The 26,106-nt window shown below is 36.1% G+C and overlaps 1 protein-coding gene across 1 annotated transcript in view; it reads right to left on the bottom strand.

Moving 5' to 3' along the window:
* Positions 1 to 3,308: 3,308 nt before the first annotated feature.
* The window catches only part of LOC150074985 (very-long-chain 3-oxoacyl-CoA reductase-like), a 229,000-nt gene continuing 206,202 nt past the window's right edge, over positions 3,309 to 26,106 (bottom strand). Inside the window, exon 10 of the mRNA XM_090389237.1 lies at positions 3,309 to 4,555. Coding sequence (XP_090245363.1) covers positions 4,403 to 4,555 — 153 coding nt within the window. The 3' untranslated portion in view covers positions 3,309 to 4,402. The remainder of the gene's footprint in view (positions 4,556 to 26,106) is intronic.

Genomic DNA, 26,106 nt, shown 5'->3' with positions numbered 1-26,106 from the left:
ATTACTCATAATCATGTTAGAGCAAGAATTAAAACCCTGCAGCTGAATTGACAACATGCTATTTCAGTTATGGGGGATTTTTCTAAAATAATTGCACAACATAACATTAAAGTTTTGGGTTTACAAGAATTATACTCCTTTAAGGGTGTTGTGAAGGGGCTTCTGTTTGGATGTAGAGTTGTTTCTTCTGTTGCTGAGGCTGTAGGTGTTGGAGGTAACACTATTACTAGGGTGTGTTACAAGAATCGGTTTATGCACAACTCATGCTGGCTGTGCCTGTTTGGAGGGTGCTTTTGGAAAACTTTATTTCATCTCAATTTATGCTCAATGCAGTCAGTCGAGTCAAAGTACTGAGCCATTTCTCAATTACACAGAAAATGTGCTGTTTAGATTGGTTGGTTATCCAATTGTTTTTATGATGGATGCAAATGCTGTCTCCTTTTTTGGAATAGTCCTGTTCTGGACCCCAAGGGTGAACTACTTGAAGACTTTATTCAGTCAAAGAATCTTATTTTGTGAAATACTCCAGGTCATCCACCCACCTTTGTCTCGGCATAGGGTCAATCTTTTATTGTATCACCTTTTCAAGTTTGACTTTTGGTAGCCGTATCTCTAATTGATTGATGCATACCTCGTGGTGCTCTAGTGATCACATTGTGATCACTAGAGCACAATGTGATAACTTTTGATATTGACCCTGTGTCTAACCCACATATTAGATGTTCTTATAACTTGCCACGATACAGGACCAAAGAGGCAGATTGGGATGCCTTTGACAATAAGTTAAGCGAACTTGCCTCTCCTGCGAATATTGATCATATTAGTTGTTTGGCTGTAAATGCTCAGGAGAGCGCAGTTCAGAAGTTGATTAAGAGCATTTGTGACTTTACCCTAAAAAGGAAAAAGTGGAAACAACTTTGTCTCATGGTGGACACAAAACCTCACGAGGCTGAGAGACAACCTTAAAACTGCTTGACGAAACTATCAGCAAGCTAAGAGGGCTAACAGACCTAGGATTGAAATTGATAGGTTGGAGGAAGTGTATAAAACAGATCAGAGGCTATATTTCAATGCTATTCACAAAGAGAAAAGGACCGCTTGGGACAGGTTTGTTCATTCTTCCTTAAAGGATGATCCTTGGGGATTGCCTTATAAACTGGTTACAGGTAAGATTCATCCTGGGGACTTGTATTCATCGATTTTTTCTTGTTACACATTAGTTATATTCCAAAATGTAACTGCGAATGGATGTTGACCAACTGAGATATGTGTGAACTGGTTTAGAAAAACTGCTGGAATTTTAACTTTATAGGTATTATCACGAAATTAGTATTAGCCACATGGTGCAAGGAAGCCTATGGCTTATGCTGCAACAGGCAAAAAAATAACTAAATAAAATAAAATTAATAATAATAAGAAGAAGAAGAAAAAATAATAATAGGAGAAAAGGAAATAGACAACCTATGTGTTTCCATTCTCCCATAAGTAATTATCCAGCTGACCTTTGAATTTCCCCAAACTGTCAGCCTCTACTACCCATGTAGGTAACTTATTCCAGTAATGTATAACTCACTGGCTAAAATAAAATTTCCTGAAATCCAGTCTAAACATCTCCTCTCATAACTTGAAATTATGGCCACTGTGCTAATCCCTATGAAAAAAGTACTAATTCCTATAAAGTTAAAATGCCAGCATTTTTTCTAAACCAGTTCACACATACCTCAGTTGGTCAACATCCATTCGCAGTTATATTTTGGAATATAACTAATGTGGATATCTCTCTCATGAGTTGATATTTATTTCATCAAGAAGCTAAAATCAAAGAACTACATCTACTTAACAGAAAGAGATCCATATAACTGATTTTAACTTGCAGTTTAACCTAACATTTTTTTAAGTCATGTTGAAAATCTACAGCACCATATACCTCATTAACCATACTGATAGTTTATGGTGTGTTGTGCTTTTAGTTGGGTTCTGATTAGAGCATGAATGGTTTCAATATAAACAAAGTAGAGCTTGAATAAATTTCTCACTGAAAACATTATGCAGATGTATAATGCTATAATTGTTGATTTAAAATATCCATTACAATACTGTCAGAATGCATATCTAAGCCAGTTTAGTAACCTCTATATCAGGGGTTCTCAACAGGAGGGTTTAGGTTTTGGGTGGGGGTTGGGACCACAGATTGACAGACTTAAACTTTTCAAATATTGATCTTTCTGCAAACTACAACTCTACAGATTGTACATAATCTACAGGACATCACATTTTATTGGATGTCACATATTAAATTAAAAATAAAGATAAAGATTTCACTTTTTTTATCTTTTTGGAATACACCTTTTGAGTCAGACAACTTTGGAAAGGGGGGAATGACATTCTAACATATGGTGAAAAGGGTGCATGGGGCAAAAAAGGTTGAGAACCACTGCTCTATATTTTGTACTGTAATCAAATAAAAACCTTTCCTTTAATGCACTTCCCACTAATCCAATAGATCATTTTGTTTTTAATCTTATTGTCCCATTACTTTTATTTTCTAATAGGATTTTCAAGTGTAAGCCTTCTAATATATACATGTTTTCCAAAGTCATTTTAAATAGTGTGTTCTTTTATGTGAATTGCTTTCTAGTAAATGAAATTCATCAACTACCATCTCTTATGTTTCCAGATAATCATTTGGATCAAGGAGTGACAATTTCCACCTATCTCTTCCCCCCCCCCCCCACATACAAATTGTATTTGATTTCTAACAAATTTGCTCTATTGCTAGGTGAACAAGCCAAAATTTTTCCAGCTGCAAACAGGGAAACTTGCACCTGAAAGTACCCACACTAAAAATTAAAGTGTTAATATAAGATGATCTTCGTGAAGTCAGTTTATTTTTTTTTTGCCACTTACTGATCTTTCTAATGCTACAAAAGTTCTAAAGTTAGAACCATTTTAGAACTTTTGCAGCATTAAGAGGCTCAGATGCACATAATAAACCTGTTGTTCCATTACAAAGCAAACGGAATTTTGTTTTTGAAATATTTGGGGAAGAGAACTTATATTTGGAACTTTAGGTAAGAATTTGTTTTTTTTATTTTAACAACTTTATTAAATAACACAAGTAAACTTGCCATATTTCTTTAATGATTATATTTACAAAAATTATCCACAGAACACTAAAAATTACTTAAAGAACTTGTACAGTAATTAACATATCAAATAAAATGTTTGTTAAACTACCCAAACCTTTGAACCTTTTATAAAACCCAATAAAATCATTTGAAGAAAAATGTTAATTTACAATTTATTAATGAAAGTAATGTTTAAAACTAAAGTGTAGAGACCTGAAATATAAATCAGGTGCACTACATTACCAAAAATATTTTAATGCCATTAAATAAGCATATTTAATGCAAATATTGCAGAGCAAAAAAATATTTAAATGAAGCAGCAGAAGGTAGAACTGTCATTTACAATTAACATGTCATGGCAAAGCTCATCTCATATGAACAGAGACAAATGGTAATGCACTTAGTGTATGATGAATTTTAGAACTTTTCAATATTCCAAAAGCTTTTATGTGGAGTGTTGCATATAAAAGGCAATAAAATAGCAGCCAAGAGATTCATGCATTTTTTTGGAAAATTTAGTTGCTGATTTAAATATTGTATGCTAAGAACTTCATATGAAAGTGCGCATAATGTCAAATCTTGCTACATACTGTTTTCATCAGTTGGAAGAATGTTGGTATAATACCAAACTGAGAAATATTCCTTATAAAATGCAGTAGGAGGCACTGTTCCATTGTGAAGCACACTAGTGAGAGTAGTCTTATTGGAGAATATTTACAATAGTGCCATTCTTCTTCCAACACCAATTTTATGATGCAGAATAATAATGGGACTTTGTCATAAAGTGTATATAGTATATAGTACTTTTTTTCTTTTTTTTTGATTTGGTGATAATGATCCACTCAGACTGGACCTAATTGAATCAGTGTAAGTGCAATGACACGAACATCACTTGCCTAATTAATACTGTTGGAAGAAAGGGAATATTACGATGTGTTGGAAGAAAAGTAATGTTACTACTGACAGGCATCAGTATGTCCCATAAAGAATACACACTGTATTAGAAGTAAAAGGAGACTACATCATACCCATGACATATATGGTTGGTTCTGGCCAGCCTTCTCTTTCTGTATTTGGTGTATAATAAAATGACCTTGATAAAAAGCCTCTCAACTTCATCAAAATTATAAACTGCTAACGAGCCCAACCCAATAAAAAAAAGGGAATGTAGAATGATTTTGTACAATATGGGATATCATTTTTTACATCTTAACTGAATCCTCCATGAATTGTAAATTAGAATAAAAATGTATTACTTAGGGGTTACTACATTATTAATTTGCATCGCTGTGAGTAGTTTTCACATCACTGTCTGTAAGGCCAAATTTCTTGTAATAGCGTCTTCGAATGCCATTTAACATGTTATGAGCAACACTCAGATTAAAATATTCTGGCAGATAATCAAACATCATTTCCTGAATGTATCCCTGTAAGACAAAAAAAAAATTTAACCATAATAAAAAATAATTAAAAGTTTATCAAAATTTATATATATTTTTTTTCTTTGCCTTAAATATGTACTTGCAACTTTCATAAATCAAAACCTTTCTGGAATGCCATTTTGAATGCCGAAATGTGCATTCAAAGTGGCATTCCAGAACATTATTAATTTAGAGGATTTTCCAAATCAATAATAATTAATGTATGTCATGTAATACTATCAGAAATTACATATATTGTTATGAAATGCAATAAACTATTGGCCCACAGAGCTATTACAAGGGGGTCTGCAAATCCATGTATGTACAAGCATTGTACTTTCTGATCTTTATTAAGCTCCAACAAACTTTGCAGTGTGAATAAATACAAATTCATTTAATAGTGTTTCCAAATTTGTAGTAGCTTTTTGTCATTGTCTTTTCTCAATTACCAAATGCTAAAAATACAACTACCGTGATTTGGGATCCATGTAATTTTTTGATTTTGACATTACAAAAATAGCCTCATATATACAAAATGGTTAGGAATCACTGCAAGAAACAATTATGGGCAGTCCCCAATTTATGTCATTGTAACATTTTTAATTTTAAATTCTAAATTTAAAAGTTTTGCTTCTGCTATCCCCTCATCCAGAAGCATCATAGAAACAAAATATTTTTTTGTTCCTTAACTAGTACAACAGGACTTTGCTTGTGTTTTGCGTGTGACATTCTGGAAGATAATCAAACTCGTGATATCCTGTTAGTAACAATGAAGACCAAGAAGAAAACATACAAGTCATTTTGTTCCAAGTGGCTCTTCTTTGGCTTTGCATTGCCAAATAAGAGCCAGTCTCAACTCTGACCTGAGTCAAGCAAGCTTATACAGCATCGTCCATAACAAAAAAAAAAAAAAAAAAAAAACAAGTTTCATTGCCTTCAAATTTAGTTTATTTAAACATTTCAGTCATATCCCCACATAGGCTTAGTTGTGAGACACTGCAATATGCAGAATACACTCTGCACAGCCGACCGGGCTAGCCGAGTGGGTAAAGTACCTGCCCGGCAACCCAAAGGTCGCGGGTTCGATTCCCGCCTCGGGCTTGGATCAAAGTACTGCAAAAAACTTGGGAGGTGCAATATGGCCACAGAAGCCGATGCGCCAACAACTACCAAATCAAAAAAAAAAAAAAAAAAAACACTCTGCACAAAGAGGGTAAGCAACCCTTTGTGCCCCTATCAACACCACCATTAGATAAAGCCTCATCACTAGGTCATCAGGGCACTGATCCATTGTGCTGTGGGCCAAGGGGTAAAGGTCAGAAACCAATTCCAATAGTACTTTAAGCTTTGTTACTATTAGCAGTAGTGCTTGTGTTCATGATATTTGCGTTGTTGTGAATATTATAAACACGATATAACTTTTGTGTTTGTGATATCTTGTGATGTTTCATATCATAAAAATGCTTTGAAATTTTTAATAATGCCTGGAAAATGTATTCCTGGATGCCATGGAAATTATAAAGGTAGTCCAAAAGTACACGTCTTTGGCTTTTCTTTGAAGGATACTGTTTTAACTAATAAATGGTTGAAAGCGATACCAAGGAAAGACTTTTGCCATCTGAACATTCAAAGGTAAGTTTGCTAAAATAAGTTTGTGGTACATTAATAATAGTTATCTTAAATAGTGGTATTTTATCAGTAATGAAATGATCATATAGTAATTTATCTAATCATACAATTATTTATCATAAGGAAATGAAACAGATATATTCTTGTCAGAATTTTGGCTTTTGTGGATTCACTTTGGCTTCAATGTATCCAATACATGAAATGAATATAAAATATTCATTTCATGTATTGGATAAACTGAAGAAAAGTGCATGCTTGTTTTTTTTTTTTTTTTAAGTTAATAACAATTGTCTAAGAGATGCTAATAACAAGTAAAATGAAATTTGGAAGAGAGAGAGCATAATGTCTTGTCTCCCTTCACGGATTAGGCGATCCGCCTGTTCCGATCTCAAAGAGGTCTGCCCATCTTTTCTTCGGGCTTCCTCTGTCTCTTTCCTTTTGCTCTATATGAGTAAGCTAATTTAGGGAATCTATTATCTTGCATTCTTTCTACATGTTCTTTCCATCTTTGTCTATATTCTATAATTTTTTCATTAATTGAGTAATTCTTTAAGTCTTTTCTAATATTTACATTTGGTATTTTATCTAATTTTGTACATCCTTTAACATATCTTAAAAATTTCATTTCTGCAGCTTGTATTCTATTAATGTCTCTTTGTTTCGGTATCCATGTTTCAGAACTGTAAAGAAGTGTTTGTACTGCCATTACTTGTAAAATTTCAGTTGTGTTTCTTTCCTTGTTTTCTTAGCCAGTGTTCTTTTTATTGTTCCACATATATTTTCAAATTTTGCCAATTTCTAGTTCATATCTTCTTCAACATCATGCGTTATATCACATCCTAGATATTTAAAATGTTTTACTTGTTCTAATATTTTATTGTCTATAACTATTTTTGTTCTCACCGTATTTTTCCCCTTAAAAGCCATTTTTCATTGTTGATATTTTAACTTGATATTCTTCTGTTATTTGGTTTAATTTAAATACTGCTCTTTGTAAATTATCTTCACTGTCTTGAATAATTACTTGATCATCTGCAAATAACTGATGTATTAATCCTGTTCTTTGTATTTAAATATATACCTGTATTAATTTCTTCTTTCCATTTACATATCATATCCTCAATATATATGTTAAACAGCGTTGGTGACAAGCTACATCCCTGTCTAACTCCTTGATAACATTGATAACACTCTGTATTATTTTTGTAAGATGCTTTGGGTATCCTTTATTAATTTTTTATTACTCAATATGTCACATAGTTTTCGTCTGTTTACTTGATCAAATGCTTTTTCATAAGCTATAAATGCTAAATGTGTTTCTAAATTAAACTCTTTTAATTTTTCTATTATTTGTTTTAATATTATCTGTACATAATTATCCTGCCTGTTCTTCTATTAATATTTCATCAGAGATAATTTTAATTCTATTATTTGTTATTTTGCTCTACATTTTATATACTGTATTTAATATGCTAATCCCTCTATAATTCTTTGTATCATTTCTTCCTTCTTTAATTAGATAGTATGAATCAGAGCTGTAACTACTCCTCTTATTAATTTACTAATACTTCCTTCTTTAAATATTGAAATAATTTTTGCTATCTTCCATTCCTCTGGTATTTTATATTGTTCCCAACATTTATTAAATAAATTTAGTATCCTATCTTTTAAAAAACTTCCTCCATACTTAATCAGTTCTGCATTTATACCATTCATTCCCACTGCTTTCCCATTTTTTGTAGCTTTCAATGCCTTTTCCAATTCTTCCTTTGTTATTGGATCTATGTCACTAACTGGGTCTAACTGTATCTCTTCTATTTGATAGTATGTTGGGTCTTTCACAATTCTTCATAATGTTTTTTCCATTGTTCTTCCTTTATTATATTTATTCTTGAAGTGTCTTTCTCTGTGCTATTCAAGTGTTTCATCATTTTATATGCCAAATATTGTCTTCCATGAACATCATGTTCTATTGTACTTATAAATCTATCCCATGACTCTGCTTTAGCCTTCCTTATTATATCTTTAGTTTTATTACATTCTTGTTTATATATTTCTTCCTTCTCCCTTGTCCTGTTTTGTATATATTTAAGATATTTATCTTTTACTGGGGCTTAGAGGGGAACAGGTATCCTGTGTGTTATCAGACACTCAGCCTAAAACACTGATGGATACAATATCTCTCTATTACAGAAGATTTAGGGAAGTCCGGTTGGCCTGCCGCCCTAAAATCCACTCATGCACACCTTCTCGATGGTAAGCCCTGTTAGGTCACTTAGGTGGCAACGAACGTGTACAGTGGTTCTCTTCAAGACGCCTGGTCAGCGTGAAGAGGAAAAGACCAAACCCTCCAGCATGAGAGCACAACAATACAAATGGCCCTCAGTCCCCAGCAGCTTTCACTCTCCCTCTTACGGCAGCGAGAGGATCAGAGTGGAAGCAGAGGGTGCTAAGAATCTCTGAGTACGACCAGGCTGCCATGCCCGGAAACTGAACTTGGCCTGTTATAACGTACGATCACTCATCGGTGAAGACAGGATATTAGAGCTGGAAAAGGAATTAGGAAATGTGAATTGGAATATCATCGGTTTGGCTGAAACAAGAAGAAGAAATGAATCACTTATAAGTTTATCAAGTGGAAATCTGCAGTACACCATTGGAAACAGTGAAAGGAGTGAAGGTGGAGTTGGGTTTCTAGTCCATAAAGATTTTAAAAACATTTTGGAATTCAGAATTCAAAAGTACATCACCAAGGGTGTCAAGGCTAATACTCAAGATTTCTAAGAGGTACAAGCTAAAGATTATAATGATTTATGCACCAACATCGAGCCATGATGATGAAGAGGTTGAAGAAATGTACACCGAAATTGAGAGTCTTCTAGATGAGCAGAAAACCCACTACACTATTATTATGGGGGACTACAATGCTAAGGTTGGAAAAAGGCAAAACAGCGCAGAAAGAGGAACTATAGGAAATTTTGGAATTGGTGAAAGAAATAAAAGAGGTGAAAGACTTGTGGAATTTGCAGAATCTCAAGGACTGTCAGTAATGAACACTTTTTTCAAGAAAAGGGTGGACATGGAAGAGTCCATATGGATTAACAACTAATGAAATCGACTTCATCCTCACTAACAGAAGATATATTGTGAATGATGTTACGGTCCTGAATAAGGTAAATGTTGGAAGTGATCACAGAATGGTAAGATGTACACTTGATATAGATGTAGGAAAGGAAAGGAAAAAACTGACTCGAGTAAATAATACAAAGGTCTTTGAGATAACAGAGGAGGAGAAAAAGCAGTATGTACTGGAACTTAAAAACAAGTTTGAGCTTCTGCAGACTGTTCAGGACCAAGATATCGATGAGGAATATTACAACTTTCTGAAAGTGATAAAGCCCAAGAAACCTATAGGGAAACAGAAATCCAAAGAAGAAAAAATTAGTCAAGAAACACTTGTCATGATGAACCGAAGACAACAAATGAAGAGCAAGAAAAACACTGACAGGGAGAAAATTGAGTATACTGAGTTATGCAAAGCCATTAGAAAGAGACTCAGAGAGGACATAAGAAGATTTAACACAAGAAAAGTAGAACAAGCATTAAGGGAAAACAAAGGATTTAAATCAGCAGCCATGAGCAGTAATACAGAAAGACAAATGATAATGAAACTGAAGAACAGCGATGGTGTACTTATAACAACAGAGAAAGCATAATTCAAATAGCAGAAGACTACTATAGAGAATTATACAAGGAGCGTGGGAATGATACCAGCAGTGGGGAAGATGGATTGCAAAGTAGCAACACATACGACATAACTGATATTCTTCCTGATGAGGTAGAACATGCATTGAAGAAAATGAAGAATCGGAAAGCCCCGGGTGAAGATGAAGTTACTGTAGAGTTGTTAAAATTGGGAGGAAGAGACATAATACAAAAACTGGCAAGACTCTTCACAAAGTGCATTAGAAAAGCTGTGACGCCTAAGTAGTGGAATAATGTAATCATAGTTTTGCTGCATAAGAAAGGAGATAAATCATAAATTGGAAATTATAGACCAATTGGTTTGTTAGCCCACATCTACAAGTTGTTCACAAGGGTCATTACTAACAGATTAGAAAGAATACTTGATGAGAATCAACCGAAAGAGCAAGCTGGCTTTAGGACAGGATTCTCAACTATGGATCACCTTCATGTAATATCACAGCTAATGGAGAAAGCAAATGAATATAAAACACCATTATGCCTGGCATTTGTGGATTATGAAAAGGCATTTGACTCTATACAGCATAAGGCAATGTTTCGGGCACTGGAAAGACAAGGCATAGATACTCCATATATTATGATTTTGAAGAAAATATATGAGAATGCTACCTCCTTTATTAGACTAGACAAAGATAGTAGCAAATTTAAAATTGAGAAAGGAGTTCGACAAGGAGACACAATATCTCCGAAGCTGTTTACTGCTGCCCTTGAGGAAGCTTTCAGAAGATTAGACTGGTCGCAGAAAGGAGTCAATGTGAACAGAGAGTACCTAAACCATTTACGATTTGCAGATGACATTGTGGTTATAAGCCATGATCCCAAAGAATTAGAGGAAAATCTTAATCAGTTATGCACAGTTAGTAAGGATTTTGGACTAAAGATGAATATGGCTAAAACAAAAGTAATGATGAACAAGTATGCCACAGAAAGGGAAATAATGATTGAAGGAGCAGTAATTGAAAAGGTGGGGGTCATATACTTATCTGGGACAAGTTATTAGCTGTAATAATGATAAATGGCTGGAAGTCAAGAGAAGAATAAATTTTGGATGGATAGCATTCAGGAAATATAGTCACATACTGAAGAGCAATATCCCAGTTTGTCTGATACGTAAAATAATGAATCAATGTATACTCCCCACCATGACTTATGGAAGTGAAACTTGGGCACTCACCAAAAGAGTGGAAGAAGAGCTGAGAACTACACAGCGAAGAATGGAACGAATTATATTGGGAATCAGACTGTTAGATAAGTAGAGAAACACATGGATTAGGCAGCAAACTCAAGTAAAGGACATTCTTATAAAAACTAAAGAACTAAAATGGTCTTGGGCAGGACACATAGCTCGAAGACATGATGACAAATGGACTAAGAAAATAACAGAATGGTACCCAAGAGAAGCTAGAAGAAAACCTGGAAGACAAAGGCGGAGATGGATAGATGAAATTCATGAGTTTTTGGATAGTAAATGGATGGCCAGTGCTCAAAACAGAAGGAACTGGAAAGTTGCTGGAGAGGCCTTCATCCTGCAGTGGATTGAAAATGGCTGATGATGATGATCTTTTACTGCTTTAGCTATTTCTTCATTCCATGTCTTTACAATGCCTCTTCTTATAGTTTTTCCTGAATTGTCCTAGTGTCTCTTTTGCTATCTTTTTTATTATATTTCGTATATTATTCCATTCTTCTTCTATTTGTTCTCTCTCCGATGTTTTACTTATTTCGTCTTTAAGCCTTTTTTCATATAAATTTTGTATACTTTCTTCTTGAAGTAGATATACTTTGTAACCTAACTCCTCCTTCCTCTGTTTAATAGCTTTTCTCTTCTTCCATTTAGTTTTTAAGCCACTAAAAAATTATCTGAATTAATATCATATCCTCTAAACACATTAGCATCTCAACATTGTTTTGCTAATTTTTGATTTAGTATTAGTATTAGTAATGGCCGCATGGTGCAAGAAAGCCTATGGCTTATGCTGCACCGAACAAAACAATGATATAAAATAAAATAAATAGAAATGAAACCTATCATCCTATGCGCTTCCCTGACCCGAAGGTACTATCCAGATGACCTTTGAATTTCCCCAAACTGTCAGCCTCTACCACCCAAGTAGGCAACTTATTCCAGTAATTTATAACTCGCTGGCTAAAATAAAACTTCCTGCAGTCCAATCTAAACATCTCCCCCCGTAACTTGAATTTATGTCCCCTAGTTCTAGCATCATTTATAATCTTGAAAATTTCGTCCTGATTCATTTTACTGATGCCTCTCAGAGCCTCAATCAAATCTGTTCTAAGGTGTCTAGTTTCCAAACTCTGCAACCCACAAATTCGAAGTCTTTCTTCATAAGGACGCCCTTTTGCCGATCTCACCAGGCGAGTTACCCTTCTTTGCACCCTTTCAAGAAGCTCGATGTCTTTCTTTAGGTGCGGTCTCCATACTTGAACACAGTATTCCAAGTGTGATCTAACAAAAGCCTTATATAATGGGATTATCACATCCCTATCTCTACTTGCAAAAGTTTGATAGATCATCGATAGGATGATCTATCAAAAAGGACACCATGGGCCTTCCTTGCAACCTGTTTACAATGCTCAGAGAATTTCATGTCTGACTGTATCGTAACACATAAGTCCCTTTCCTCCAGTACTGGGTTTAGTTGAACTCCACCAAGTGATAAGTTATTTTGGGATTACTGTTTCCCAGGTGTAATACCTTACACTTTGTTGGATTAAAGAATAGCTGCCATTTTTCTGACCATTCCTGAAGTCTATTTAAGTCTCTCTGAAGAAGCTCAGCTTGACAGTGATCATTAACTACTCTACCAATTTTAACATCATCTGCAAATTTAGACATCACGTCCTCTATCCCTACATCAATGTCGTTTATGAAAATTAAAAACAACAGTGGTCCTAATACTGATCCTTGGGGAACCCCACTTCTTACATCAACCCAATCTGAGGAATAGCCATTTATCACAACCCTCTGCCTCCTGCCCTGAAGCTATCCTGCTATCCATCTAAGGATTTTCCTAGTGATTCCAACCTGTTCCAGCATATAAAGCAACTGCTCATGTGGGACTGAGTCAAAAGCTTTGCTGAAATCTAAATAAACAATGTCAAAATTATTCGCTAAATCCAGCTCGTGAGTGACCCTTTCGAAATAGCGAACCAGATTTGTTAAACATGATTTTCCCTTTACAAAACCATGCTGAGTGAGTATCCTTGAGAATTTCAATTCGATCCAAATGATCCTGAATTCCACCCTTGATCATTGACTCCATGATTTTCGCTATCATTGAAGTCAGACTGACAGGTCGATAATTTCCCACTTCACTTTTAGAGTCACCCTTATGTATGGGAAATACATTGGCACTTTTCCAATCCAAGGGAATGTCCCCAGAGTCTAGTGATGCTCGCATAATTAGCCTCAATGGTTCAATGCACTCACTTGCCGCCTCCCTTAAGATTATAGGGTATATTCCACCAATTCCAGGAGCCTTACTGGCCTGTAGGCTCGAAAGTTTTTTCATTAAATAATCTTGCGAAATTTCAATATCATTAATTACATATTTTTCAACTTCGCTTCCACAATTTCCCACTGCCACAAAAGGTTTTTCATTTGTAAATATCAATGCAATATAACTGTTGAGTTCATCTGCAACGGCAGCTGGTGTATTTAATAATTTACTATTACATAGTCTATTATTGATTGTGTGCCTCTTGCCGACCATGTATATTTATGTATATCATGTTTTCTAAAAAATGTATTTGTTATCTTTAAATTATTAAATGTTGCAAAATCACTTAATTTATATCCATTTCCATTTACTTTATTTTCTCCATAATATTTTTTATTGGCTTATTCCCTACCCGAGCATTATAATCTCCCAAAATAGCCACATGGTCCCTTTTTTACATTCTTATCTAGTTCTTTTTGTAACTCTAAATAAAATTTATCTGTTTCTTCCTCTTTTCCATCTTCTAGAGCATAAATTCTAATTATACATAAATAACCTCTGTCTAATTTAAATCTTACTGTTATTATTCTATTATTTATAAACGTGTACACTGTATTGCTACCCCTCCACTGGTTCTTTCCTTTTGATCTACTCCACTGTATATCATTGTATAAGAATCATAATCTTTTGTACCTTTTAATTTTTTCTTTGTTTCTGTTATGACTGCTATATTTACTTTCTTCTGTTTTAAGTGTTTAAGTAGTTCGACTTCTTTATATCCTAATCCTCCTCTTATGTTCCATGTTACAATATTTAAAATGTCCGTTATTCCTTTTCCTAGTCTGAGTCGTGTCTCTTTGTCCGTCCGGTTTTCCTCTTTGAGCTTTATGAGTTTTTATTATTTTTTTTTTACATGGGTAGGGAACCAGCCTCCCTACCCATGTAAAAAACCTATGAAATATATAAACAAAATGTAAACATGTTTTGTTTATATATTTCATATTGTTACAGGTGTATGTGATTCATTTCGAGCCATCCCAGTTAGTTAGACGGATTTCTAAATTTGATGAGGAAAATAAGAGAATTACTGTACACTTTAAGCATCCAATATTAATTCACAGAGCTGTTCCATCACAATTTCCAAACTGTCCAAGCTACTTGTCATCACAGGCATTTACAAGAGACAGTTCAAAAAAAAAGAAGCGAAGATTAGAAGAAAAAACTTTGAGAAGTCCCTGGAAAATAGTATTAAGAGAAATATGATTATGAAAGAGCTCGAGAATTTCACAGGTCACACAACTAGCAGAGTGCCTGAATAGACACACAGTACCTGAATGCTGACAAGTTATATGTCCTCTGAATCACAGCCTTTTGAAATGAACTGCTTGTTTGATGTTTTGGGAGCAATCAGAAATGAAACATAATACTGATAAGGGGAATGTCTTTGTGTGTGTGCTCGATGTAAGGAGTGTGAGGAAATGAGGCACCAACTTAGCATTGTTATGAGCCTTTATGAGAGCTTGTAGAATACGGTAGATGCCCTCGAAGGACTTAAATTTCAGGGGCACATCAAACTCTCGGCTGCCCACATCATTGCCAGAGAACTTGAACATCAGGCAACAGAGCAGCAATCCCGAAGGCAGAATGTGCTGTTCCCACAGGAAGTAGTGTTGTTAGTGGTGACTGTATTGTCAGGGAAACAGAGAATATATTGTGCGAAAAAGGATAGGTGGACCAGAGTATGTCTGCCAGGGACAAAAGTTGATGACGTAGAACAGACATCACCTTTTGAGGGAACAAAAGGTGATATTGTTGTACACGTTGGCACTAATGATATTAAGAGTAGGAGAACGGTGGAATTACTCAGCAAGTACAGGTTAATGTTGAAAAAAAAAAGTGCCAAGTTAGGATTTGTATTTGAAGGTGCCTGCAATTCTACCCAGACTCGATAGGAGGGACTATATGATGAGAGCCTTGTCGATCAATTCGGTCCTGGAGAGATTGTGCAAGGCTCAAGGGGTAGAATTTTTCTCACCCTGGTCTGTGCTTGTTAACAGGAGAAATTGCTTTTACGTGGACAGGATACACTTAAATAGAAAGGATGTAAGAATATTTGCTGATGCTATCGTGGCAGTGTTAGGTGGGTCAGAAAACTGCTAGCTTGGACTAATAGATTAACAGTAGCAACTGGCAGAGGTGAAAGTGATTCTTGCACTGCTTCTATTGGAATGAGCATCCACCTGGAAAACAAGGTGCCGGAGATTTCAGAGACTGCTGGAAGTCATTGCGGAACAAGTAAGTACATGGGTTGTGTTAGGGAGCTAAGAATAAGAACAGTTGCTGTATTGGTGTATACTTGCGTGTACACCATTGCTAGGAATGAATTAAATAAATTTGATGAATTTGAGGTGCTGGTCAAAACAACAAAGACAGATATTGTTGGGATATCATAGATGTGGTGTCACACAGATATAAGGAATGCAGAGTCGGAATTTGGGGAGTACAATGTGTACAAGAAGGATAGGAAGGGAGGAGGGGTTATGCAATTAGTTAAGAAACGCATAAAATCTGAGGAAGCGCATCCAGTTCACATGGGTGGACAGTGCAGTGTTGAGTCAGTTTGGTGTGACATTAGCACTGGAAAAGCGAAATTGAGAATAGGAGTTAGAGCCTAATGACTCTAATGAGTATAATGAACAGCTATAGAGAGAAAGAGTGGGCCAATAAATCAGTGTTCCTTATAATGGGGGATTTTAATTTCCCAGATATTGACTGGAATTTGTGTGCTGGTCATACACATGCTAGCAAGGCTTTTGTGGATAATTGTGGATTTATTGGATAATTGTTTTCTACAGCAGCATGTTCAGGAGGCAACCAGAGGGAGTAATACTCTTGATTTGATTATCAGTAGTGATTCTTCATGCATTAAGAATCTGCAGATAAAGGAGCCACTGGTTGGCAGTGATCACAGTGTGATGTTATGGTATTTCCTCAAAGAGGAAACTACCATCGTGGGTAAAGGGAAGGGTTTTTGCTTTCATAAAGGTGACTACGGAGGTCTGAGACAGTATTTAAATTCTATACTGGGCAACCAACTGATGACGTTACCTTACCAACAGCAAAATCTAAATGGGAAGCATTCAGAGAATTAATCTTAGAAGATACTGGGCTTTTCATACAAACCAAGAAATATTGTTCAGGGTTTAAGCCTAAATTAATGTCAGATGAAAATCTGACATCAATTGATGAAAGAGAAAAATAAATTCACAGGTAACACAGAAACCTATGGAACATAGAAGCTGGTCTGTAATCAAGTCACAAAAGAAGTTAGGCAGGCAAAGGATGCAAAGAAAAACAGCAAAGAGTTCTTTACTTATGTAAACTCTAGAAGGAAGGGGATGAATCAGATTGGTCCACTTGATATCACTGGTTCAACGATTGATGATCCTGCTCAGGTAGCTAACAAACTGAATGAGTATTTTGCATCTACATTTGCATATGAGGAGTTATTCAGTGAGGGGAATACTAGAGGTGTATTAAAATATAGTAGTGATTTAAATGATTTTTTAATAACTGGGAGCAAAGCGGAGGAGAAATTTTTGAAGATAAACATAAAAAACTCACCTAAGATGGATGGTATCTATCCAGTTATATTAAAGAAGGTGGCAAAGGAAGTAAGCAAACCTTAGCCATAATGATGAAAGCTTCCTTGGTCTCAAGGGACCCATGGACTGGAGATGTGCAAATGTGACCACAATTCACAAAAGAGGTTCAAAGGGTGACACAACTAATTACAAATCTGTTAGTTTAACTTCTTGTCCAGGTAAATTATTGGAGGCACTGGTTAAAGATACACTACAAGATCATCTAGGTAATACTTTGGTTATAGTTTGGACAGAGCATGGGTTTGTTAAGGGGAATTCTTGTCTGACCAATTTCATTGGATACTATGATGTGGTGACAAAGGAACTGGATGCAAAAAATAATTTTGATATCATATACTTGGATCTTAGGAAAACTTTTGATACTGTTGCACACGGTAGACTATACTGTACAAATTGAAGCAGTATGGCATTAAGGGCAAAATGCTGCTATCGATAAAGGGTTGGTTGAGTGGGAGAAGACAGAGTGGTAATCAATGGGCACTGCTCTTCGTGGACTAATGTTATTATTGGAGTTTCCCAGGGATCAGTGTTGGGTCCATTGTTGTTTTTTGTATTTATTAATGATATTGATGAATGTATATCAGGCCTAATGTCTAACTTTGCAGATGATAAGAAGGTTGGCAGGGTCGACAAAAATGGCAGTATGCTACTGCAAGAGGATCTAGAAACGTTGAGCAGATGGGCTGAGAGGTGGCAACTGAAGTTTAACATTGACAAATGTAAGGTACTGCATATGGGTAGCAGTAACCCCAGAGTAACATATCAACTGTGTGGAACTACACTCAAGGTGGTAGAGAATGAAAGGGACCTGGGAGTAATTGTGCAGTCAGATGTAAAGTTTTCTGAGCAGTGCAGACAGTCTTCAAGAGTAGCTCATGGTGTCTTGTCAATGATATACAGGAATTTTTCTAGCAGAGCTAATGAGGTGATTATTCCCTTGTATAAGGCAATGGTCAGGCCACACCTTGAGTACTGTATAGAGGTCTGGAGGCCTCATTTTAGGAAGGATGTAGAGCTGCTGGAACGGTCGAAGTGAGAGGTCCTTTAGGCACTTCAGATCACAACTTGGTGATCTGAAGAAATTACAAAGATCTATTACAAAGAAAGGCTTATGATTTGCAAATTACAATGTCTGGAAACTAGACACCTGTGAGGTGATCTGATTGAGGTGTATAAGGTCTTAAATGGTTTGAGCAAGCCGATGGGATTCTGCCTCTTGCCCAGCTTAATTGCCTGATGGGACATAAATTGAAATAGAGGAAAGACAGCTGTAGAATAGATGTGCAGAAGTTTGCCTTTAGCCAGCATGTGGTTGTTTGCTGGAACTAACTTCCATCTGTTGTTTTAGAAGTTGACAGCTTAAATAAATTCAAGGCAGAACTAGACAAACATTTGGAGCGAATGTATTGGTGAAATGGGAAAGTTTTTTTTTTTTTTTTTTTTTTTTGTGGTGATGCTGTATAAGCTTGCCTTCTTGCATCATATGCCTCTACTAATTCTAATGCTAAGTTTACCGTTAGCCACAGGATAGTTGATTTCTGGAACAAACTTCCATCTGTTGTTGTGGAAGTTGATAGCTTAAATAAATTCAAGTCAGAACAAATGGATCAGTGAAATGGGAAGTTTTTTTTTTTTTTTTTTTGTGGGAGACACTAATAGCGAGAGAGCATCAGTGTTTAAATTCATATGTGAATATTTGTTATAATGTGAAAAGAATGCATATAGGTATTTTTCTGATGTATTAATATTTTCATCTTTTGTGTTTTCGATACCCCCAAATGCCTATAAATTTCTGCAGCATTCTGCATTCCTACTTATCCCTCCTCCAACTACTATTCGTAGGCTCTGCTCTTCTCTAAATGCAAAAATTCGAGAAGACCAGCAAGAGAATTGCTTTATTAAATTCTTCAGAAAGCAAAATCAGCTTAATGATCAATGAAATTCATCTGAAACCTTATATTGATTGCTAATTGATTTTCTTTGAATGATATTTGCATTTTTGCAAACATCATTCAAATTTTAATTTGATAATTAATACCATTATCAGTATTTTCTTCAACAATTATTGTAAAAATAAAAATGATGTATTTATGTGTTGCTTTTAATACATCATTTTTATTTTTACAATAATTGTTGAAGAAAAAACAAACTTCAAACATTGAAAAATACTTTCTGTTCAACTATAGTAATCAAATTATTAGAATTAATGGATAAATATATACATTGGTTGGATTACAAATAACATTCAAAACATAATCAAATAGTTAATTATAAAATTTGTCTTCATTTTTTCATAATGTTATGATTAAAAAAAATTATCACAGTTAAGTATCAAAACTGAAATATCTAATTTATTTATTTATTATTATTTTTTTTTTTCATATTGACCCTTGCAACATACATTAGTTTTCCATTATGCACAGAAAATAAAGTAGATTTACATTCAACTCTTGCTTTTCTTAATTCTGTGCAGCAATGTGGCTTTGTGTACTTCTTATGGCCCACTTATGATGACATCAAACACACAGTGGTCAGGCTTTATCTAACGGTGGCATTGCCCTGATTAATCTTATTGTTTTTCTCTGTAACTGTTCCAATGCGTTTATTTGTTTTTTTTTTACTTGGTAAAAATTATGTTACAAATAGTGCTCAGGAACTAGGTTGCAAGTCTTAAAAATGCATTCCTATACAAACCTGCTTAGAAGCTGTTATACTACATGTAAAGTAATTAGCATTACATTACTTTGATTCGTGTCTTAAAGTTATCTTTACCACAGCCCATGAACTACAGGAATATGTAGCACCCTGAAAAGCAAGGTTTACGGTATTTTAAGCCCTGCTGTGGGTCATCCTGAAACAAGTAAGTACATGGGCTGTATTAGAGTAACTAAGAATAAGAAGAGGTGCAATGCATGTACAGTAATTCTAGGAGCATAGTAAATAAATTTTATGAATCTGAAGTAAGTTATCAAACACAGACATTTTGGGAGTATCAGAGAACATGGTTGTTACTCTGCATAGTATACTCTGTTGTGCAGTGCAGAGTTGTGAAAGTTTTAGTGTAGTGTAGTGGTGGGTTGGTTTGGTCTGATGTTCCTCCAGCCATTTAGTCATGCCACCCCCCAATGGGACTCCACATTACCTGTACATTACCCTATGGAGATAGGCTGGGTACGGTACTAAGGACTATAGGTTCTAATACCTCGCATGTTTGGGGTTCACATAAAAAAAAAAAAAAGTCTCTGACTGCCTGAGCTTACCTGGAAGAACCCTATAGGAGGCCTGAAGGTAAAAAAAACTGCAAACCTTTTGATTGATAGAAAGAGAGGGTGGGAGTGGTGGTTCAAGTGTTCAAGAAAAGGGGATGGAGATAGAGGGGCTCCTGTGGAAGAAGCCCACTTTCCATGGAGGAAGGGGGGGAAACTGTCAAGAGTAGAAAAAGGTTTGTAGTGGTAGGTCCACCAGGAAAAATGCTTGGGTGGGAGGTAGAGAAGGGAGAGTAAATGTGGAGTTTGCAGGAGGAAACTAGCCAACCGCAAGATGGAAGATTTTGGGAAAGGCCTTTGCCCAGTAGTTAGAGAGAAATTCCAGATCAAAAGAGGAGTTAAACAAGGCGGCCAATCTCACAAAACTATTTACAGTTACACTAGAGTTTATTTTCAGAAACCTAAACTGGGAAAACAGAGGAATTAATATCTTGGGAAAGAAACTAAGCCATCTAAGATTTGCCGACGATATTGTTTTGTTCTCAGAAAATGCACAGGAATTGCAAGAAATGCTAGATGAATTAAGAAAGAAAGGTGCACCTACTGGCTTAGACATCTTGAAAAGACAAAAATCATGACAAATCACCAACAGTATCCGATTATAAATCTCAATGACACACCTCTCAGATTTATTAATCAGTTGATGTAGCTGATTCTATCTTTTTGGGATTGCCAGACACAAGACCAACATGAGTTTGAAAAACAGTTGAAAAAATTACTGGATGCTTGGGGACTATATGAAGGAAGAATTGCAGGTTTGCTGTCTAAAAAGAAAGCTCTTAAATATGCGTATAAATCATATATTTAACTATGGAGCACAAACCTGGTCACTTACTAAGGTGCAAGAAAGAAAATTACAAAGTAGGGCAAAGAGCAATGAAAAAAAGCAGGTTGGGCCTGTCATGAAAAGATAGAGTTAGAAATGAGGAATTATGTAAATGAACTGCTATAAAGGACATTATAGTGGAAGCAAAACATCTAAAGTGGATATGGGCAGGTCATATTATGAGAAGAGAAGATAATAAATGGAGTAAAGCTGCAACCAAAATGGATACCATTAGAAGGACATTAAAATTAGTAGAGGCATACGATGCAAGGAAGCAAGCTTATGCAGCACCAGCCAAAAAAAAAAAAAACCGCTCCCATTTCACCCCTCCATTTGTCCACATACCTGTCCAACTCAGCCTTAAATTTATTTAGGCTATCAACTTCCACAACAAAAGATGGAAGTCTGTTCCACCAATCAACTACCTGCTGGCTAAAGGCAAACTTCCACACATCTATTCTACAACTCTTTCCTCAATTTGAATTTATGCCCCCTCAGGTGATTATTCTGAGCAAGAGGAAGAATCCCATCAGCATTGAGCATGCTCAAACCATTCAAGGCTTTATACACCTCTCGCAGGTGCCTAGTCTCCAGACACTGTAATCTGCAAAGCTTAAGCCTTTCTTTGTAAGAGCAAGCTTATATCTACCATAGGCATCCATGTCACTCATTAATTTTTATGTATCCCATGCATTTTTCTTCTCTGCCACATGTCTCATTAGTTCATCTGACATACATTTAGGCCTAAGCCTTGAACAATATTTCTTAATTGGTATGTAAAGCCTAGTAGCTTCCAAGATTAATTCTTTGAATGCCTCCCATTTTGAATTTGCTGCTGGTAACATCATCAGTTGGTCCTACCGTATAGAATTTAAATACTGTCTCAGACCGCCGTAGTCGCCTTTACGAAAGCAAAAACCCTTCCCTTTAACCCTGATGGTAGTTACCTCTTAAAGTAAATCCCACTTCAGCACATTGTGATCACTGCCACCTAGTGGTTCCTTTATCTGCAGATTCTTAATGCATGAAGAATCACTACTGATAATCAGATCAAGAGTATTACTCCCTCTAATTGCCTCACGAACATGCTGATGTAAAAAACAATAATCAAATAAATCCATAAAAGCCTTGCTAGTTTGTGTGTGACCAACCCACAAATTCCAGTCAATATCTGGGAAATTAAAGTCCCCCATTATGAGACTCTCTGATTTACTGGCCCACTCTTATTTCCCTGTACAGTTTTTATTATACTCATCAGAGTCATTAGGCCTATAACACACTCCTACTCTCAATTTTGATCTCCCAGTGCTTATGTCACGCCAAACTGACTCGACACTGCACTGTCCAGCGTTGTCGACTGGCTAAACTTCCTGGGATTTTGTGTGTTTCTTAACTAATAGCATAACCTCTCCTCCCTTACTATCCTGTCTCTCCTTCCTATACACATTGTATTCCCCAAATTCCGATTCTGCATTCCTTATATCTGTGTGACACCACATCTCTAATATCCCAACAATATCTGCCTTTGATGTTTTGACCAACACCTCAAATTCATCAAAATTTATTTACCAAACTCCTAGTATACAAGCACCTGTTCCTATTCTTAGCTATCCTAACACAACCCATGTGTTTACTTGTTCCGCAATGTCTCCCAGCAGTCTCTGAAATACCCTGCATGCAGAGGTCGACAAAAAAAGAGATGGTACGACGAGTTTATTTTGGGAGAGGCCATTGTCCAGCAGTGGGACAGTAATGGCGAAGAAGAAGAAACACGTGAATGGACAGCCCTTCTCTATTTGAAATCTCACGTTGGCCAGACAAGCTGCAACTGGCGTCAGCAGATCCCACACCTTGCCTCAAAGTCGAGGCATGACCTTTTAGCATGATGGGAGGAGGGATTTCCAAGTAGGTTGCTCCAACTGCAGTCTTGGGGGACTTTAGAATTACACATATGTGTACTCAACCCAACTGCACACCTGCCATGCTTACACAATTTTTTTTTTTTTTTTTTTTTTGTTTTGACATTGGCAGAGACATATGAGTATGAATCAAGAAAGCAAACTTATACAGCAGCAGCCAAAAAAAAAAAAAAACTTCCCATTTCACCCATCCATTCACTCCAAATGTTTGTATAGTTCTTCCTTGAATTAATTTAAGCTATCAACCTCCACAATGGCTGATGGAAGTTTGTTCCAGTAATCAGTCACCTGCTGACTAAAGAAAATTTCTGCACAACTATTCTACATCTTTCCTCAATTTGGATTTATGTTCCCTCAGGTCCGTAATCTGAGTGAGAAGAAGAATCCCATCAGCACTGAGCTTGCTCAAACTATTCAAGGCCTTATACACCTCAATCAGATCACCTTACAGGTGCCTAGTCTCCAAACACTTCAATTTGCTGAATCCTTTGTTTACCGCAAACCGATCTCGTTGCCCTTCTCGGTACTCATTTCAGCAGCTCTGCATCCTTCCTAAAATGAGACCTCCAGACCTGTATGCAGCATGTACGGTGTATCCTTACCATTACTAAATGAGACCTCCAGACCTGTATGCAGCATGCACGGTGTATACTTACCATTGCCTTATGCAAGTGATAATCACCTCTTTAACCCTGCTAGCAAAATTCCTATATATCAGTGACAAGACCCCACAAGCTGTTCTGGCAGTCTGTCAGCACTGGTCCGAAAACTTATATCTCAACTGCACAATTACCCCCAAGATCTTTTTCATTCTCCACTACACTGAGTGTAGTATCACACAATTGGTACCTTACTTTGCGGTTACTGCTACCTATATGCAGTACTTTGCATTTGTCAATGTTAAACTTCAGTTGCCACCTCTCAGCCCGACTGTTCTAGATCATGCTGCAAAAGCGTACTATCATTGCCGTCATTAACAACACTGCCAACCTTCGTATCATCTGCAAACTTAGACATTACCCCTGATATACAGCAAACCCCCGCTATTCGCGGTATCTGTATTCGCGGTTTCGCGTATTCGCGATCGCCGATTTAATATAAAATGAAACCTAAAAAAATGTGAATTTTAAAGCGCCGTGAATATTTTCCGCCATAAAAAACATGGGCGTGGCTAAAATTATCTTTCCCGGTCAAAACAGCGCTCAGTGGGTGGGGGAGAGGGGTGAAAAAATCGCGAGCGTGGATGTTTCTCGGTAATCCTTGTTCAGTATGTGTTAGTCATGGAAGGTTTCGTCGTTTACTTTTAATTTATATGCTTATAAACAATAAATTTATCAATTTATAAATTGATATGCTTCCAAAAGTGATAAATCTACCGTTTTGCAGTGTAAAACAGAGTTTTTCGAGTGTGTTAACGGAAGAAAGTAACTTTATTGTGGACAAGTTCTTTCTAACCCCTACAAAAATATGGCTACGAATAACAAGAGAAATGTGAAAATATCAAAGAAATGTGATGACATTAGCAAATAAAATTGAGTTATTAGATAAAATTTCTAATGGTGAAAGTGTCTCCTCAGTGGCAAAACATTATAAAATCAATGAGTCAACGGTACGATCAATCAAGAAATCGGAAGAAAAAATCCGCCGTAGTGTCCGTGAAAACGCGCTAATTGCTTCAAAAATTTGCTCTGTAACTCGTGATGTTAAATTAGAAAAAATGGAAAAAGCTTTAAATCTGTGGATAGAAGACTGAACTCAAAATAAAATTCCGTTAAATTCACTCATCATTCGTGAAAACGCAAAACTCCTTATCAACGCTTTAGCGAAACTGGTGAGATAGCACTGGCGGGATAGGTTTTTTAGCCAGCAAAGACGCTGGTTTGAAAGATTTGTTTGAAATTTCTAATAAATATTACATTTAATATTAAATTGTTTCTTATTTTCATTTCGATGCCATATGCTTGCATTTCACTATGTACTGTCTATGTACATAGTCATATTATGAAGGTACATATAATACATACATAGACAAAATTTTAGACTAGTTTTTCTTATATATTTCATACTTTGGAACGGAACCCCTTTATTACTATGGGAGCCATAACTCAGTATTCACGTTTTCGGTATTCGCGACATTTCTCAGGAACGTAACCCCCGCGAATAGCGGGGGTTTACTGTACCTTCATCAATATCATTGATAAATATAGAAATCAATGAGCAGAACACCAAACCCCAGAGAAATCCACTAATAACATTAGTCCACAAAGAACAACGTACACTAATTACTACTCTGGCTTCTCCCTCATCCTTTATACATAGCAGCAACTTGCCCTTAATGCCATACTGCTCCAATTTGTATAGTAGATTTTATGTGCAACAGTATCAAAAGCTTTCCTGAAATCCAAGTATATGATATCAAAATTATTTTTGACATCATTTTTTTTTTTTTTTTATGTGAACCCCAAACACGAGAGGTATAAGAACCTATAGTACTTGGTACCGTGCTTGGGTTGGAGGTTGAGAAGACAAAAGAAGATATTTGTTGACATTCGACTTGAACTTCTGTAGATTGTAATTTTCAGGAAATACGTATGAAGGAAGGTTGTTCCAGAAAACGGCAGTTGAATGAATAAATGAGGAAGATGAAAAGTTGGTTCTGTGGGTTTGAAGTTGGATAGTAAATGGATGTTGGCTGGTGGCGGCACGTGTTCAGACTGTTTTGAAAGAGAGAGCGGGAATTATAGAAGCAGATTCAGAAGAACAGTGCCCATGGAAGTATCTGTAGAAGAGGCATGCAGCACAAACAGTGCGTCTATGAGAAAGTGAGTGGAGAGACTGTTAGAGATGAATCATCAATTAACCTAACTGCCCTCTTCTGAATGGAATCAAGAAGCCTGAGAGAGGTTTTGGGGGCACCACCCCCAGACGTGGGAACAATATTCCATGGCAGGGCGGATTTGCGATTTATACAGAGTGAGCAGCTGTTTGGAAGAAAAGTAACGCCGAGAGCGAAAGAGAAAACCAAG

Source organism: Mastigoproctus giganteus, chromosome 14 (genome assembly GCF_048544385.1).
Source record: "Mastigoproctus giganteus isolate SK-2022 chromosome 14, ASM4854438v1, whole genome shotgun sequence".
NCBI lineage: Eukaryota > Metazoa > Arthropoda > Arachnida > Uropygi > Thelyphonidae > Mastigoproctus > Mastigoproctus giganteus.
This window is presented reverse-complemented; position numbering and strand designations above follow the sequence as displayed.